The 19,139-nt window shown below is 29.7% G+C and overlaps 1 protein-coding gene across 1 annotated transcript in view; it reads right to left on the reverse strand.

Moving 5' to 3' along the window:
- Positions 1 to 6,555: 6,555 nt before the first annotated feature.
- The window catches only part of LOC125831473 (serine carboxypeptidase-like 2), a 28,260-nt gene continuing 15,676 nt past the window's right edge, over positions 6,556 to 19,139 (reverse strand). The window contains 13 exon segments of the mRNA XM_049510654.1: positions 6,556 to 6,647; positions 7,428 to 7,473; positions 7,582 to 7,695; positions 7,784 to 7,896; positions 7,984 to 8,055; positions 9,420 to 9,510; positions 9,940 to 10,076; positions 11,904 to 11,941; positions 12,046 to 12,148; positions 12,644 to 12,766; positions 13,296 to 13,372; positions 14,893 to 15,038; positions 16,537 to 16,693. Of these exon segments, the coding sequence (XP_049366611.1) occupies positions 6,564 to 6,647; positions 7,428 to 7,473; positions 7,582 to 7,695; positions 7,784 to 7,896; positions 7,984 to 8,055; positions 9,420 to 9,510; positions 9,940 to 10,076; positions 11,904 to 11,941; positions 12,046 to 12,148; positions 12,644 to 12,766; positions 13,296 to 13,372; positions 14,893 to 15,038; positions 16,537 to 16,693 (1,301 nt within the window). The 3' untranslated portion in view covers positions 6,556 to 6,563.

The raw sequence follows: 19,139 nt of genomic DNA on the forward strand, positions 1-19,139 counted from the left end.
TTCATTCATCATTGAATCTTCCATTGATTTTTGAAAATGGACAATCAAAGAGTGTTTTTGATCCCTTTAGAACAAGAAAACAAAATACTTTTAGAAAGTGAGTATTTTTTTTTCAAAATCTTGTTTTGTCAAAAAAAAATTTGTAATTTTTTTTTTTCTCAGATTTTTTTCTACAAGTTAGAAATGGAAATGACTATTGCAAATGATTTATGCGGGGTGAGGTTTACTTGCCTATTTTTTTTTTTGTTTCGAGTATCAACTTAAGATTACACTTTGATTAAAATGGTGGAACTAAAATTTTTAAGGGGTGTTAAATAAAAAAAAAGATAAATATACGAGTAGGTTTAGGGATTAAATAAATAATTGTATATAAATAAATAAAAATTACCTATTTATATAGTATACCTTTTCAGTGAAGTGGTATCAATTGACACTTTTTGAATACATGTAGTTTCACTATGATGATGATGAATATTCTTTGAATTTTACGTGCATGAATTTTTAGTCTTAATATTATTGAGGGAAGAAAACGCTGCAAAAAACAAAAAAAAATTGAAAAAAATAATCTTACATCCAACTACAAGAAAAGAATATAAAAATTATCAGCTTTTTCACAAAATAACATGGACATTCAATATAAAAAAAATTGTGATGGATCTCTAATGGGGTTACTATTGTGATAGGTCTCTAATAGAGATACTTTCGGGAAGAAGATATAAATTCTAAAACTTGAAAGAAAAAAAAAGAAGAGAAAAAGAGAAAAATATCATATTTTAAAAAAAATATAATATAGCTTTCGCTCTATTTTTGTGCAACCATTTTTGGTTTGATAATGAAAAATACGGTTGACAAATTATAAGGAGAGAGAAAAAAAAGAATAATAATAAAAAAATATGTTAGGGAATAGAGAGAGAAAATCATGAAAAATAATCACTTTCTAAAAAATGAAATGTGACTATTTAGGTATACCTTTCAAAATGAACTTCCTTTTATGGAAATGTTGGAAAGGGAGAAGTACAAAAGATGATGTTTTACAAAGGATGAGGATCAATTTTACCTTCAAATACTATTGTTGTGAGTCTACGGTGCAAGAAGAGATTATGACTCATTTATTTCTAACAACTTCCGTAGCTTAAAAATTATAAAAAGCAGTTTGCTACATGTGCAAGAATAGGCATGGAAGGGAACTAACAATAAATAAATATATGCTAAAAGTCCTATATCGAACAGTTCCAGCAATTCTAATGTGGGAGATATGAAATTTTGGAGGAATACTAGAAGACATGACAAGGGCGTGTCATTTTATAAATGACAAGAACAATGTCAAGAAACTGTGTTTCATCTTATCAAGACGCTATATTCTTGAATTGACACATCAAGAAATTGGGAAGACTTGTTGGAAAGAATAAAAGGATACAAGTCAAGACTACACTCTCATACAGTCATGTGAAAAATATCAATGAATGAACGGATGAAGTGCAACACGAATAGTACAAGCACAGATGGGCATAAGAAGTAATATGGAGGCTGAGACAGGAGCAATCTTAAATGTACTGCAGAAGAAATGACATAAAGAAGTGATAGTAGAAACAGATTCATTGGTATTAACAAAGATAATAAAACAAGAATGAAAAGTTTCTTTGGAACAAGCAGAGAGATAAAAGGAGATTCAGGAATTAATGTTGAGCACTCAAGCATATATTAAACATGTATACAGGAAGACAAATAAATTTGCAAATGAATCGTATAAACATCAAGGCTAAGTCAATGGAGTAGCATTCAACAGTTAATAGAAACATGCATGGGGATAATTAATCAGTGAAGATAAATCAAGGATACCTACGCTAAGAATCAAAACAAAGAAAACAAGAACACATGAGATCTACCAAACAGAACTAAATGCAGAGCAATATTAACATCAGAATGTCTCACATCTATGATACTTACATCAGCAAAATTTATCACTTCAGGGCTTATATAAATGTAAGATTTAAGCTACTTAGACTATGTGAACTTACAAAAAATTCCACCCGCAAAAGACAAGAGCTTGAAAGTCAGATGGAGACTTGAGAAACTTTGGCTGGGAAGGAACTCCTTCAATTTTCTCCCGTCGCCTGTCCGCTCAACTGCGATACCCAATTCAATCTCCTTTTGTTTGAAAGGAGAACGGGAGCATCTTGAAATCAACACAAACACTTCAGCTAGAAAAAAGAAAGTTAGAGAGAGTTGGGAACAAGAGGAACACCGAAATAAAGAAATGAGCTTACTTAGAGTTGGGTTCGCAACTCATTAACTTGGCACCTCTACGAAAATCTCCTTGGAAATTCAAAACATCCACCAGAACACTCGTAGTGCAGTAGAATAAAAGTTAGAAGGGAGACAGAAAAAGGACAGGAGGAAGAAACAATTAAAGCTTACCTTTGTGAGCTGAGAAGAGGATCAGAGAACAGCAAGACAAAAGGATTGATAATCCCATGCAACAGGAAAAGGAAGGTCAAGTTGGTGAAAGTCCCATGAGGCGACATGAGCAATATATTTGGAGAGCAAGCTCAATTGAGAAACCCTAGAGAATAGAAAAGTGATTGTTATAAAGAGACTGGTGTCACGGATTTTGAGTCTCACTAAAGTTTCGTGCGACACTTGACAACTTACTCACGAATCTTTTACGATCTTGTAAGCTCAAGTAAGCCCTTTGAAACTAAAATCACTAAGAGAATGCAAAGAAAGACTTAGAAAGATTTGGAAGAAAACTTTATATTGCTTGGAAGATTGCTTACACTTTGTTGGATGCTTGTTCTCAAGCTTGGATGCCTTGCAAATGAATGACACCCCTATTTATACTAACTCCTAAGGGCTTAAGTGTAATTTAAAATTACTTACAAGTCTCTAACTTATTTACACTTTGGTCCCCTTTCTAGAGAGTTCTACACTTTTTAGGATTTTCCAAAGACTTCTTGAAAAATCTAAGTTATTCTAGAGAATTCATTAACTGTGATGTGGCGGGACGTGACACTGGGGGTGGGAAAGAAATGGGCCACATAGTTGTTTGACTTTTGTATTGCTTCTTTTAATTCTTTTGGGCCGTTGGCTTTATTCTATATAGATTTAACAATCAATAAAACGAACCATCAACTCAATATTAAACAAAAAAATGTGGCTATTTAGTGCCAAATAATTTTATTTTACAGTTTTGCTAAAAAAATAAAATGGGCTATTTGTTGTCAATTAAGTCTATAGATTGTCATGTTATGTCATATTTTTTAATTTTCTTAATAGAGAATATCACAAAATGATTTACAATCGAAATTAACTATGAATTTCATCACTAAATAACTCATAATCAATAATAATTTTCATAATCTATCACTAATCTATTATTAATAGAATTAACGAACAATTCTTTTGATCACCCTACAACACAATCATCATTATTCAACACCATCCAATTAGAAATAAATGGTTATAGAGTCATGCATGTATATAAATCGTAGTTTTGCTAGATTTACAATGAAAAACATATGTATGGCCTCCGAAAAAATGAATAGCTACTTATCCGTATCAATTCTGAATTGATTGTTTGATACTTGAGGAAGATCTACGGAGAAACTGTTCTCTAATCGTTCTCCATCCGTTCTTCGTCTATACCTTTTAAGAAAATACATTACCATTTGTTATCACCAACATCTTTATTAATTAATATTATAATTAAAAAAAATAACTTTCTATAATTAAATTGAGGGATAAGACTATGAGACATACCACAACATTAATTGTCCAAATTAATATTCTTATCTGCTAAACATAACTTCAAAATTTATTTCATAGAACAACTAACAATAGTATGTATATACTTGATAGGAGTAACAAAAAGTATAGCATAAGTCAAAAACGTATTTAATGTTAGTGTGCAAAAAGCAATTGCAAATAATATGTTGGTATATTATTGTTACCCTACAAACTAAATTAATTGCTTCATATATACCAAACATGTTTTGATGTAGTGGATTCTTTCATGCATCAGGTTCGATTTCAAATTATGAAATCATTTTTGTTATAAGTATTTTACTTTTTATATGAGATTTCTCAATGCAAACTCTAATTTAAACAAATCTCAGTATGAATATTGAATAAAAAAAAATAAAACAATTGCTTTATACCAATAAGTTGTGGTGGGGTATATCTTTTCATCTTTAGTTATAGATCTTGTGTTTTAACTTAGAAAATTAAAATTATTTTTGTTGAAACACTTTATACTCGAATTCAGATATAGTTGAATCTGAATATCAATACCGAATGGACCTCCCCCCCTCCACAACAACAACAATAACAAGAACAAATTTCTATAGCCAATAAGTTGGAGTGTACTCCTTCATTCATAATTAGAGGTCACATGTTCAAATTCAAGGATAAAACTATGAGACTTACCACAACATTAATTGCTCAAATTAATTAACTTATGGTTGCATTTATTCAATTGTACGAGAGTCAACTGAGTTCATTCATTGAGTTGAATCATGTGCCAAGTGGCATTCATGTGGCAATGAAAGTTCTTGTTAATGGTTCAACTATGACAGACCATGAAGTTGCAAGAGAGATCGAGTATCTTCACCGAAGGACTGCTTCTTCCTTTTTGATACCATTAAAGTACAATATACTCTTGTGGTATTAATGTGTAATTGAACAATGTTTTTATTGAGGTTTACTTTAGTTTTTCTATGAAATTACTCAATCATCCATGATACCATTACGGTATATCTATATACTATCGCGGTATCATTGAGGTGTGTTTCAATTCTTTAATATTTTAATTTAAAAATATATATAAATATATTTTATACTAATTTAGAATTTAATAAATAGGATTGTGACTTGAATAATTTTCTCTTAATTGTTTCTTATTTATTTCTTAAAAAAAAAAGAGTTCAATCCTATATGAAACCAATAGGGTATCAATATATCGACGGAGTATCACAAAGGATTAAGCTTAGTCCTATATTATACAAATATGGTAGGGGTGTACAAAATCAAACCGAAAACCGAATCAAACCGCAAATTGAGTCAAATCGGAAAAAAAAACCCGACTAATGGTTTGGTTTGACTTGGTTTGGTATTGAAAAAAAAAACCCGATTATACTTGGGTTGGTTTGGTTTCAACTAAAAAAAGTCAACCCGAGACCAAACCAACCCGACATTAATTTTTAAAATTTATTTTACACATGAAAGTATTTACTTTGATGTAATTTCTAAATATTACTTATACGTTTTCATAATTTTTATTTTTTAACATATTTTTTCAAGTTTTTTTAAACTTAGAATTTTGAATGGTCCAATAAAAGTTATAGTCTATAGATATTAGTAACTACAATAAAGCTCAATTCGAAATCAAATCAATACTATGCTAACAAGATAAATTAATTCAACACTAAGAATAACAATAATGTTGAATATTTGTTATTTAGTTTTACATTGGTTTAGACATTTAAAATACAAAATTTAATTTTTTTAAATTTTTAATCATGTAACTAATACTTATTAGACTTATTTTAGAATGATTTAGTACTTTTAAATTAGCATCATTTTCACTATGACTATGGAATATTTATTTTATATGATGATTTCATTATTATTTTTTATTGAAAATTTTTGTGTCATCACTCATCTCATATTTTGTGTTATTTTTTTAAGAAACACCTTAGATAATTGTATTTTGGTTGGACTAAAGAGATATTTGAAGGACAAGTTAATTATATGTTTGTATGCACACTTTATCAGAAAAACCCAAAAACCTGAAAAAATCCTAGATTTATTAGTTTGGTTTGATTTAAAAAATTAAAAATCCGACACAATTGTTTGGTTTGGTATTTGAAAAACCCGAACCAATCCGAGGTTGAAAAATCCGAGTTTATCAGTTTGGTTTGATTTATAAATTTAAAAAATTTATACAAATGATTTGATTTGATATTTGAAAAACCCGAATCAACCCGGCCATGTACACCCTACAATATGGTATCAATATACCGACGGAGTATCACAAATAATATATTTTCTACTAATTTAAAGTTTAACCAATAAGATTGTGACTTTAATAATTTCTCTTAATTTTTTGTTATTTATTTCTTTAAAAAAGTGTCCAATCCTATATGACATCGATAAGGTATCAATATACCGATGGAGTATCATAGAGGATTAAGCTCAGTCCTATATAATATCAATATGGTATCAATATAGTAACTGAGTATCACAAGTTTCCACTCGGGGGCAATATGCCCTCCTCCCTGAATTCAAAATGCATCACATAAAATTACAAAAGTTATTTAAATGGGTGAAGCATGATAAATTTTACGCGACTGCTCCTTTGTTCTAGTCACTGAATCACTGCTTCTTCATCCTTAATACCATCAGAATATATATATATATATACTCTGATAGTAATAACCTAGCATAGCCAACTAGATTAAGCCAATGACATAAAAATATATTATACTGTTAGTATATGTAACTAAAATCCTATAAAAAGTACTTTTAGACTCGAAAAGAGTTTCATTAAAAATGATAAAAATTAGTTAAAGTGATACATGGGATAACCAACGCTTTAACATGGCAAGACATTCCGCAGGTTTCCACTCAGGGGCCGTATGCCCTCCTCCCTGAATGCAAAATGCATCAAATAAAATTATAAAAGTTACTTAAATAAGTGAAGCATGGTAAATATATGTTTCAAGCACGGTGTGTGTATATATATATATATATATATATATATATATATATATATATATATATATATATATAATTAGTGTATATACTATTAATTTATTTTTGTATATCTGACTAACGACTGCAGTTACTTTCAGCTAAGTGATTAAGTGCACTAAAAGTCCTGATAATGTATATATATACACTAATTCTCCCTATAGTTTGAAGTAATTATATTTTATATTACTAGTTAAAATTTATATCATATTTTAAGTCAAATACACATAGATACATGATTTTTGCTACCAAATTCATTGAAATAGAGAGAGAGGCTATCGAGATTTGTCCATGCATCCTAGATACATACGAATCATTCTAGATACACACTAGATAAATATATCTGGTGTGATTGACAGGTATCTGGGATATCAAATACATAACAAAGTGGCAATTGAGATTTATTTATGTATCCTAGGTACATGTGAATCCACTTAGATATAATGTATCGTGAGCAAATTACACCTAATTTTGATTATGTATACCGAGATACGTATATCTGGACTATATGGACGCAACAAAATCTGGTAAGATTCGTAATATAGCAAACTAACATGTATCTAAATAATTAACTCCTAAACTAGTGACAATTTTATAAGTTGCGGATAACTTAATCACAATTTAATGATAAATGTATGTATGAAAGAGGAAATCATGATGAAGTTAATTAGTCTTACCTTGACCGTGGCAAACGTCATTTGGTTGGAATAACTTCTTGTATAACTATGCAATAATAAAACTTAAATTAATTTTATTTGCATTTACCTCATTTTCTTAACATTATAATATACATATATATTTGAAGAAATATTTAAGTTATAAGGAACTCACCCTGCAACTTGACCATCAACAACCCATGGCTTCCAATCATCAATAATTGAATAGTTTAGTGATTTAATCCATAATTGTGTTGAACTAAATGGCACAACCATGTCATGATCACCACTACTCAAAACAAACAAAAATTCATATACATAAAAAATATGTACCAAGTTAAATAATTTATGATTATAATATATAGTTTAATAAATACCTGTAAATAAGAGATCTAAAGCCTTTATGACTAAGATTTGCATGATATGGTACAGTATTGTTGATAATTGTTCCAAAAGACAACTTCCTGCATCTCTCCCATGCTATACTAGTCTTTTGAAGTTTATGAATTTTGTGTTTTAGTAAATAATCTAGGTTTAATTTTAAAGAAAATATTATTTTATATTCGAAATATCATACCTTTCGAACATGTAGAGCGTCTTGCACAATTTTATCGTTGGCCCAAATCACAGAGAGTTCGTGCCATTCTTCCTAAAGAAAGAATTACAAAGGGAGCAAATTAAATTGGTAAGTGTTTATCCTGATTTTCTAATTATAATTGAATAACGAGAAAAAGTTTAATTTTTGTCCATGTATTCAAAATTGTTCAAATTTATTCTCCAATACAATTTTTGGGTTAAATTTGACCAAGAAGTTTGAGATCCGATGATGACTTGAACCAAAACTTGAGACCCGACTTTGACTTGGAACTCGAGATTGGACCCTCACTCAATACTTGAGACTCGAGACCTGAGTTTGATCAGGAACATGAGACTAGAGACCCAAACCCGACCCAAACCTGATATTTGAGACCCTAGATGTGACCATGACTTGGGGCTCGAGACTCGACTTTAACCTAGAATCCAAAACCTAACCCTAACTCCGATCGGGACTCAAGTAGTGGCTGAGCCAGGAATTTCACAAAGGGTGTCCAGAAATAGCACAACAAAGCTCTTTTCAAAAAGTAGAAATAGTGAGATTTGAACACACGAGCACTTCTTCATTCCAAGGAGGTGAAACCAGTGGGCTATAATAGCTTGTTATGTTAAGGGTGTCCAAAATATGTCATTTAATCATTTTGTATATCATTTTACTTGTATATACGGTATTTTTTCCAACGACCTAACCACCATGTGGCTACGTCACTGGACTCGAGACCTGACTTTGACCCGAAACTTGAAACTTAACCTGAGACTCGACTTTGACCTCGGCTCAAGACTCGACACACCGAACCTCGACTTTGGACTAGAACCCTAAGTCTAAACCTTGATCCATAGAAAAAATCAAAGTAAATCTCAAACAGTAAAATCCAAATTAAAGTAAATCTTGAAAATAATAAAAGCTTACTCGACATTTAATTCCAAAAAATGTAGTAAGATTTTTGAGCTTTTGAACATTCTCGTGCAACGATCTTCTTGAATCATGTGATACAAGTTCACAAGGGGACTCTAGGATATTATATTGATAAATATCCTTAATCAACTGCATTAATATATTAATTGCTCTTAATTTTTAACTTGACAACCAAAATTATTCTTCCAAAAAAAATTTAAATGAATGAATGAGAGCTAACCCAATCAAACGTACGTATGTCCCTCGAACAAAGTTGGTTGGTTGAATCATTATGGCTGTAATGATCTCCTCCACAATTATTCACAAATGACTGTTTAAGAAATTAAGCCCACTTAATTAATTAGTTCTCTATAAAACAAAAACAAAAATAAAAGTCACCAGTCATTAAACAAGTCATTATTTGTGTCGTCTGACTTTTTGTGATACTTACTCAAATATATACTTTGAAAATATTACGTATCTTACCATTAATTAAATATATGCATTTTTGCTATCAGATATACTGAAATAGAGAGGTGAGCGAGATGGGGAAGAAAGTGAGCGAGATTTGTCATGTATCCCAGATACATGCGAATGCACTTTGATACAATGTATCTAGAACAAATTACACATAATTTTGACCACATATATCTCGAGATGGATGTATATAAGCATATTTAGACTCACCAAAATCTAGTAAGATACATAATATTGCAGACTAGAATGTATCTAATTAAGTAATTACCTCCTAAACTAGTAGAATTTATGTAAGTTTCCCTAATTTTAATACATTTATATGACATGTATAATTCACTTTTAATACTAAAGTGTAATTTTTTTTTATCAAAACAAGTCTAGTACATTTTAAGACACTTGTCATACATCTATATTGCATGCAAATTCAATTTTTATATATAGTGTAATACATCCAAATTTATTTACATGCATAATTCATTTTTAATACATAGTCCAACTTTTTTTTAATCAAAACTAATATAATATATTTATAATACGTATATATTACATATAATTCACGTTTAATACATAGTAGAGCGACTATAAATGATAATCATATATACCTTGTATAGTTCATCAGGAATTAGGCCCATTGCATGAGCAAAAGGTACCTTATACTTGTAATCTGGAGCAGGAGATGTTACTGGATTCCCAAGAATATATCCCTGCAAATACCATTAATTCCACAAAAAATACATAACAAAATTCGTTTAATTTTACTTGTCTATTATTTTTAAAATATTTTTTTATTTGTAGTTATCGTTTTTAATATACGATATATATATTTTTTTCATATTTTATATTTAGTGTTAATGACTTATATATTCGTCAAATTATTTTTAAAGATTGAAACACCAATTAATATGAATATTATGGTGACTCGTATAAATCATTTTTAAGAAGCATGCAAAATTAAAAGTGAATGGAAGAGGTAGTAAAATTCCTCTTTTAATTAGAAATTTTGGGTTGAGTTTTGTGTATGAAATTTTTTTAGTTAAGGAAATTTTCCCCTTACATGAATCTTGTATGATAGTGAATTTAGATAGTCAGAATTCTAATACAAATATTGAATACCAACCTAATGAATACATAATGTGTTTTGTGAGCGGTACGTAGAATTAACTCCATTAACTCATTAAATGTTAAATAAGCAATATTCAAGACTCAATACATTCATGAAATTAAGTTAATATACCCATTCCATTTCATACTATTTGGCTTTGTTAATTTAACATTTTTTTATAAAAAATTAATTAGAGGTTATTTTATTAAATTTTATTAAGGGAAAAAGGTCAAAAATGTCCTTAAACTATGTGAAAAGAATAAAAATGCCCTCCGTTTATAGTTTGGCTTAAAAATGTTCTTACCGTCAATATTTTGACTCAAAAAACCCGTTGTAGTCAATACTTTGGTCCATAAATGCCCCTATAGTTACAAAATGGGTCAAAAATGCCCTTTTTCGAATAATTTTTTTTTTTCTTTTTAAACACATCTTCTTCCTAATTAAAATATTATTAAAGAACACTATTCTTGTTTTCTTTCTTCTAAAATCACTTTAACAAATAAAAATGTAGGAAATATCTCTTTTCTTCTTAATCTCATTTTATCAATTAAAATAGAATAACTTCATGTACCCTTTCGACAAATAATATATGTCATATATTTAAGATCATAGTATATCCATCATTAATTTATATTTATATGACGATAAAAATTAATGACAATAAAATAAGAAATATTTTCATTTTTATTTTTTTTGAATTGAAGTAAGATAAACATTTGCTAATTTTAAAAAAAAAAACATTATTAGAAAAAGAATGTGTTAAAAAGAAAATAATAATATATTTATTTGGAAAATGAGCATTTTTGACCCATTAACTAACAATAAGGGCATTTTGGACCAAAGTATTGACGGCAAGAGTATTTTTGGACCATACTACAAACGGAGGGCATTTTTGTTCCTTTCGCTTAGTTAAAGGGAATTTTTGAACCAAAGTATTGACGGTAAAGGCATTTTTTAGCCAAATCATAAACGGAGGGCATTTTTTTTTCCCTTTCACATAGTTAAAGGGCATTTTAGACCCTTTTCCCTTTTATTAATAATGTATTAGGACTTTAAATTTGAGTACTACTACTTTGGTAGGAGAACTAAAGGATAACTATCTCGAGATTAATTTTAGGATGACTTTATCCAATGTTTCATTGTGATAAAATTGCGAGATAACTTATCCGGGGATCGTAGTTTTATTTTTATCTCACTTCAAGGGTGAGACTTCTAATCTCAGGATAACGTGTTCCCAACCAAATGATTCCCAAGGGTAAGTACAGAGAAAATGTTATAAAATTTCCTTGATTTGCTAAAATGGATAAGCAAAATAAAACATATATTTTTAATAGATGAGTCAAGTAAAATAAAAATAAATAATTCAGGAAATTAATCATTAAATGAGCTTGGCTTAATAAAAAGAGAAAAAACATGTATGATTACTGACCTTAAGATTGATCCATGGCTTGATTCCCATATCAATACCTGCATTATTGCATAATTTGCATCAACAATATACTATTATATTTTTCTATAAGAGAAAAAACTATGTATTATAAAAATAATTATACAAACTATTAATTTATTACCATTTGATATGACTTGAGTAACAATAGGAACTGTAATTCCACTATAAGAGTCTCCAGCAACATAGAAAGGATTATTGAGATATTCTTGATGCTCAATTAACCACTGCAAAGTATATATATTTTAAAAAAATAGTAAACTAAAAAAAAAAAATTTTTTTTTATATAACTACACTAAAATAAATACAACTTTTAACGGCAATAAATATGCACATTAACAAAGAGCGCTAAAATATATATCGACATTAGTTAATTGTCATTGGATCCGGTGTGGCTATAGACTTTAGGAACATTTACAAAAAATACTAAATGCCACTAAAAATACATATTTAGTGGCAATTAAGCTATTGTCGTTAATTAATTGTCGCTAAAGATTCTAATGATGACATTTCAAGGTAATTTTTTTTTGTTTTCCACCTAATATTCAGTATCCATATTGGAATCCCGATTAATTTAAATTCGTGCCGGGTAAGAGAATGCACACACTCCCTGATAAGATTTTTTTTTCATATCTAGAGTTCGAATAAGACCTCTGATTAAATTAAATTTTCTTTTTATCTATCCCACCACGACCCTCGATAATGACTTTCAATTGACTTACCTTTCGAAGAAATTCATAAGCATGATCAGCTGATTGTAAATCATCTGAGTAATTTGCTTTTTGTGTTGTTGCATAGGAGTATCCACTCCCTACTGGCAAATCTACAAAAATCATGTTTGCCACCTATAATTTAACCATTATTAATTTGTTGTCAAAATTTTCGAGAAGTTAAAAGTATTTATTTTAGAAAATTAAGGTGTTTAATTTAACCAAAACATATTTTTGGAACTTTTAGATTATTGGACGAGCACAAATTAAATTGCTATTCTGATTTTGATAAATGTACATTTCAAATTGATTAGTCAAACAATGACTTCTATTCTCCGAAAGTATTTTTTCCAATAATTACTTTCGAATAAACAACTTTATAAAAGAAACAGATTTTGAAAATTTGACTGAACAAAACATTATTATTCTTTTGTTTGAGACTACTAGCTTGTATGGTTATTTTAAAAGTTATTTTGTGTCGAAAGTAATTTTTTTTAAAACGGTTCTTTAATGAGAAGTAATTTGTAGGTTACTAATCAATTTGAAAAATATTTTAAACAATCTATTTAAATTTTGTTTTGATTATCCTAATGAGTCATAATATTAAATTTATCTTCAAATAAAAAGAAAAATACATTATTACAATGTATTTATTGTTTCTAACCTTTGTGTATGCATATGGATTTAAAGACAACGTTGGCAAGCTCCCATTATACGCTCTAATATCCATTGTAATGGGTCCTGCAAATCTTAGCAAGAAAATTAAAAAAAAAGTATATATATATATATATATTATGTGATTATATTTTGTTTAATATAGACACTAAAAAAGGAAAACTTACATAAATCTCACTAGTTAAAGAGTTAATTACTTAGATACACTCTAGTTTTCAATATTATGTGACTTATCAGATTTTGGTGCGTCCAGATACGTCTAGATACATGTATCTCAGGATAAATGAGGTCAAATTTGTTCTAGATACACTGTATCCAAGTGAGTTCGCATGTATCTGGGATACATAACAAATCTCGCTCGTCTTTCTCCCATCTTGATTGCCGCTCTCCTACGTATTTGGTATCCCAGATACATGCAGATCAAACAAGATACATATCGATACATGTATATAGTGTATATCTAGTGTGATTTACATGTATCTCGGATACATAACAAAATCTCGCTCGCCTCTCTCCCTATTTTAGTGTATTTGGTAGCAAAAATACATGTATCTAAGTGTATCTTTCTCAATCAATGATATGAAACTCTTAGTTAGTGGTAAAACACATAATATTTTAAAAGTATAAGTAATAATAGTATATATAAGGAAAATAGTCTGAAAAATACCCCAACTTTGACCGGAATTGTTGTTACGATACCAAACTTTAATGAGGACCTATTACCCCCTAGACTATTTAATACAGTATTTTAAACATATTTATTTGCCCATACTCAGTCTATGTTAGTTGAGTGTGTCACACGCGCGTTTTAATTCATTAAATTAATTAAATTAGTCATTTCGTTCCCTTTAATAAACATATTTGAAAAAGTCAAGAAAAAGGGGAAATCAATAGTCACTTCACTGTCACTCCGTCTCTTTCCCAAAACTCTCTTTCACTTCATTGCCAAAGAGGAAATCAAAGATCAAAATTGTGTTAGAAATCAAGGAAAGAAATTAGAAGACCTAAATAACAATAGAACAAATAAGACCAAGAAAAATAATCTGAAATTAAAGAACATAATTTGTTCCCTACAAAGCTTACCTGGCCCTTCAATGGTGGTCTTTTGGATTTAGAAAATAATTTCCAGCGAAGGAGAAAGGGTGTAAAATGAATTAGAATTATAGGTAAAAAGAAATAGATATAGTTTAATCCATGTATTGATACGTGGCATTTAATGATTGGCCTAAATTTTTTTATCATGTGCCCTACGTGCCTATGCGTCGTGTTTTCACGCACTTGACCAGCTGGGTAAATATATATGTTTAAAATATGGTATTAAATAGTCTAGGGGGGGGGGGGGAGGTTAATAGGTCCCCATTAAAGTTTGGTATCGTAATAACAATTCCGACCAAAATTGAGGTATTTTTCAAACCCTTTTCCCTATATATAATAATGATAGTGAAATATGTCTAATTATGTAAAAGAAATATAAAACAAATTATAAATACATATATGACTATTAATTATCTCATAAAAGATAAAAATTCTCAAATTCAACTAATATGAGGCATTATGATATAAAGACAAATTTTAGAATAACTTACCTAATTCAAATAAAATCGCACTCAATGGAGAGCAACCAGGACCTCCCGTAAACCAATAAATAAGTGGATCGATTTTTGAATTAGATTGCGATTTTATAAAATAATAGAAGAGTTGCACCTCATTTGCTTCATCTACTCCTATATACCTGATTAATTAATTTAAGAATCACCAATATAAAAAAAAATCATGTTTATTGCATTATCAAAAAATGACAAAAAGATATTGTAACATAATATAATTAAAAAAATGAGCTCATATTTTACCTTACCTTGAAATGATTAAAAAAAAGTAGCTGGTATAATACTCCTTCTATCCAACAATAGTTGTTCACTATTGACTTGGCACACCCCTTAATAAATAATAAATAATAAATAATAAATAATAGGGGTAATATCACTATTTGATTCTTTGACTTTATTAAATTTAATGTTTTAAGAAATGTGTTAGATGATAAATAGTATGTAATAACAAGGGTAAAATGGACCCAAAGGTAAATTATCTCTTGATTTCTAAATTGGACAAATAATGTTGGACAACTATTTTTAATATAGTGAACAACTATTATTAAACGGAGGGAATATTAATTTTTCAAAGACGATACAAATTTGATATTTTGGTCGTCTTCTACTATAGTATGGTCATTAAATACCATAAATCATATCCTCCATATTTTCCTAATACTAATTAAGTTGGATGATGCACTTTTGGGCAAAATTATGGAGTACTAAAATAATTAAAAAATATATGAAAAATTTATGATAAAAAATAAATTTATTTAAATTTTAAAATTTTAAAAATATCATATAAATTAATGAAAGGAGTAGATACAAACTTTAGGGTGTGATTCAAATGTTTTGCAATAAAGTAACCTTATGTGTTGACTAGTAGACACATAAGTAAGAAAAGTAAGTGCGCTGCCAGCTACTTTATAAACTACATTTTTCAATAAGATTGCAAGCGTGTCATAAATATTTTGTTTATTTTTACTCATCTATTATATTAAAAATAAATATTAAATTTAGAAATTAAGAAATAATTCAAAGTCCTTCAGGTCGCCGGTTCGAGCCCCAGCAGGGCCACTGGAGGCATTACAAACCGGCCGCGTCTCCAGGGCCCCGTGGAACTAACCGTGGTGGACCCGCCTTGAAACAGCGGGACCCGGTGGGTACAGCTAGTCGGGTTCGCAAAGCGACGCCCGGAAACCACGGTAAAAAAAAAAAAAAAAAAAAAAAAAAAAATCCTCTAAGTCAACCTGTAAATGGAGGAACCAAGACTAGATATTTTCTTTCTAGTCCCAATCAAACATTTTTATGTTAAAAATAATAATAATAATTAAAAAATAACTTTAAAACAAAAAACAAAACAAAAACATTTCCATGTTACATACTAAAGTTATTGAGGAAATAATATTTTGCCTCTAATAACTGAAAGATTAGTGAATGAAATACTCTATCAGTTTACTTTTATTTGTATATTTTGAATATGCCTTTAAAAAAAATTAATAGTAATTGATATGAATATTTTTCATAATCTAGAAAACAGATAATTAATATTTACTTTGATACATTACAAGTGAATAGCTTCTTCTTTTTTAGAATATATAATGAATAAATAAAAATAAATGAAGAAAGTATTAAAATTACCCGGTTTCAAGTTGAAATGGAAGTGGTCCTTCAAATCCAGGAAGATACTTGACAGGTGAACCAGCAAGAACAAAAAATGGATATATCTCAAATATTACAAAAATTAACAAGACAATGTGAAGTGAACACTTCATCTTCAAGTATTTCATTCTTTTCTCTACTTGAGAATGGAAAATACTGAATCTTATATTTTTCGATTTTAGCCTCTCCCTCGAATACATATGGTGGATAAAACTGGACAAGAAATAAATTTTCTTGATATATATTTTACAAGACAAGTGGTACTAAGTTTGTGGGTCTCAATTTTGTTAATTAATTAATTAATGGCTGCTTCTGCGCATATATTATACTATATTATAGCGGGGCCTTATTAATTGGTCATAAATATCGTGATCACGTGAGGTAACATGGACATTTTTTATTTCTTGACAAGGTTATTATAGAAGTCGATGCATCATAGAAACATATTTTAGTTTAATTATCCAGACATCAGAATTTATTAGGTCGATTAATTCGATTTCTATATGTGGTTTTCTCCCCCCTCTCATTCATGTTTTAAAATGTAACGATTTTCAATTGTTATGGATAGATCAGTGTTAAAAGAATTTGATAAGAAAACTTTTTGGGTATCGACTTAAAAATTTTAGGCTTAGGTCAGCCTTAGGTGAAATCTGAGTAAGGTGAGGCCTAGGGCAATATGAGAAAGGATTGGTGATAATGTCTAAGTGTGGGCTGGTTTCTTTTAGCTTAAGACATTAAGGAGCTCGTAAGACTTTTTCGAAAGTAAATTCGAATGCGTAGAACTCCCAATATCGAACTTGGCGTGAAAGGATTATTTTAGAACGTCAAAATTTGAGGATGTGTTGCGAAATGGGGGCTTTTGGGGAGAATTTCAAGTTTCTGTCTCGTGCAAGCCGCTGTAATAGGGTTAGTCAGATTTTTGTGTAGAAAAGCTCCAAAACCTCTCATTATTCTGCAACTTCGTTCTTGAGAAAAGGAATGGCGATATAGGGAAACTTTCCCCAGTTTTTTCACCAATTTCTTTTGTAAAGGTAAGTTAATTACTCCCCTAATTTGTATTTTGACTCTTGAGCCTTAGAATCTAGGGCATTGATTGTCTTGTTGTATTATTATGTTAGACCAAGTACAAGCTAAAGCTTCACTAAAGGGTCAAAGATTCATGGTCAGACTTCTGCATCAACAGTTTGGTTTGCAGGAATGCTAGATTTTTTTAATAGGGTAGTTAGATCTGTATTTACTTATATCAATATCTTGTAGACTGTAAGGAGATTTCATGCATAGGCCTTCAGGCACATGGTCTAATTGATTGAATGAGTGGTTTAACTGTGATTTAGGCTGATGATAAACTTGATTAGTTATTGTTGATATTATGATATTTGTTAGGTGTTATACTAGGAAGAAAATTGTGGATAGTCGGATTATGATAAAAAAATATTTGGGAATAAATCTTTTTGGTAGGCGATGATTGTTGTTTTCTTGTCTATGTTATATGTACTTGTCAGTTGTTTCCTTCATATTGCATGCATGATATATGATTAGGATAAATGAAAAAAGAAAAAAACATGATTTTAAATGATGAATGTTGACAATCTCATGCAACGGAGGTGTTGCTTACTTGTATTTACAAGGGCATGTGATTGTGCTTGTATTTGTGTGATTAATGGTTGGCACGGGTACCATGCCTGATATAGGATGTCACCACGATTGGTTTGGATACCATGCATTAATGATTGACTTGGATATCACGCCGGTACACTAACAATAGCTCGGGTACTACATCAGTACACTAACAATTTGTGTGTACCAAATTTACTTCTTTGTAGTGGAATGGTTACATGTTTGTCCATGAATGGCTAGATTTATTTTGAATGATGGGATAGTTCTTATGCAGACCAATTTTGCATGTTAAATGATGTTCTAAGGATCTTTGATGGTTCAGGTTACTTGAAAGGTGTGATGGATCGTGTATGGCTTGTTATGCTGAGGTTGTTCACATTTATTATGCATATCAACTAAGAGTGAAGACTTGGAGTTGACGCTATGTTATACTTGTGATTTTAATTATATATTATCTGTTTTGCTAAGTTGTGGTTTACTAGGTCAAGCTGATGACCAAGGGTCTGGTGCACAATTTAAATATTGGAACTAATATAGTTGTTTAGTATTTAGAACATATCTGATAAGTAGGGATTTGAGTCAAGATGGTTTAGTAGGAATCTTACATATGGTCTACTAAGAGGGTTCAAGGATTAGGGTGTTGACATGAGAACTTGAGGAAGAGTAATAGGTCGGTTAATAGAGTTAGAGACAACTTTCTATTCGAAAAATCTCTATCTGATAGAAGGTTAGGTTTGATTTGATACCTACACGACGGAGTTGACAACTAAAGAAGTTAAGGTGGGTGACTTGAGATAGAGCATATGAGTTTTAAGATAGTTTGATTGTAATATATAATTGTAATAAAAAACTTTATCCTAAAATAAAAGAATTGATCAAATAAATAAATAAATTGTATTACTGTATTGAAGGGCAAACATAAGCTAGTCCACCTCATAATAAGAACAAATTTGGAATCAAATTTA

Source organism: Solanum verrucosum, unplaced genomic scaffold, assembly GCF_900185275.1.
Source record: "Solanum verrucosum unplaced genomic scaffold, falcon-dt-bn FXZP01000049.1, whole genome shotgun sequence".
Lineage (NCBI taxonomy): Eukaryota > Viridiplantae > Streptophyta > Magnoliopsida > Solanales > Solanaceae > Solanum > Solanum verrucosum.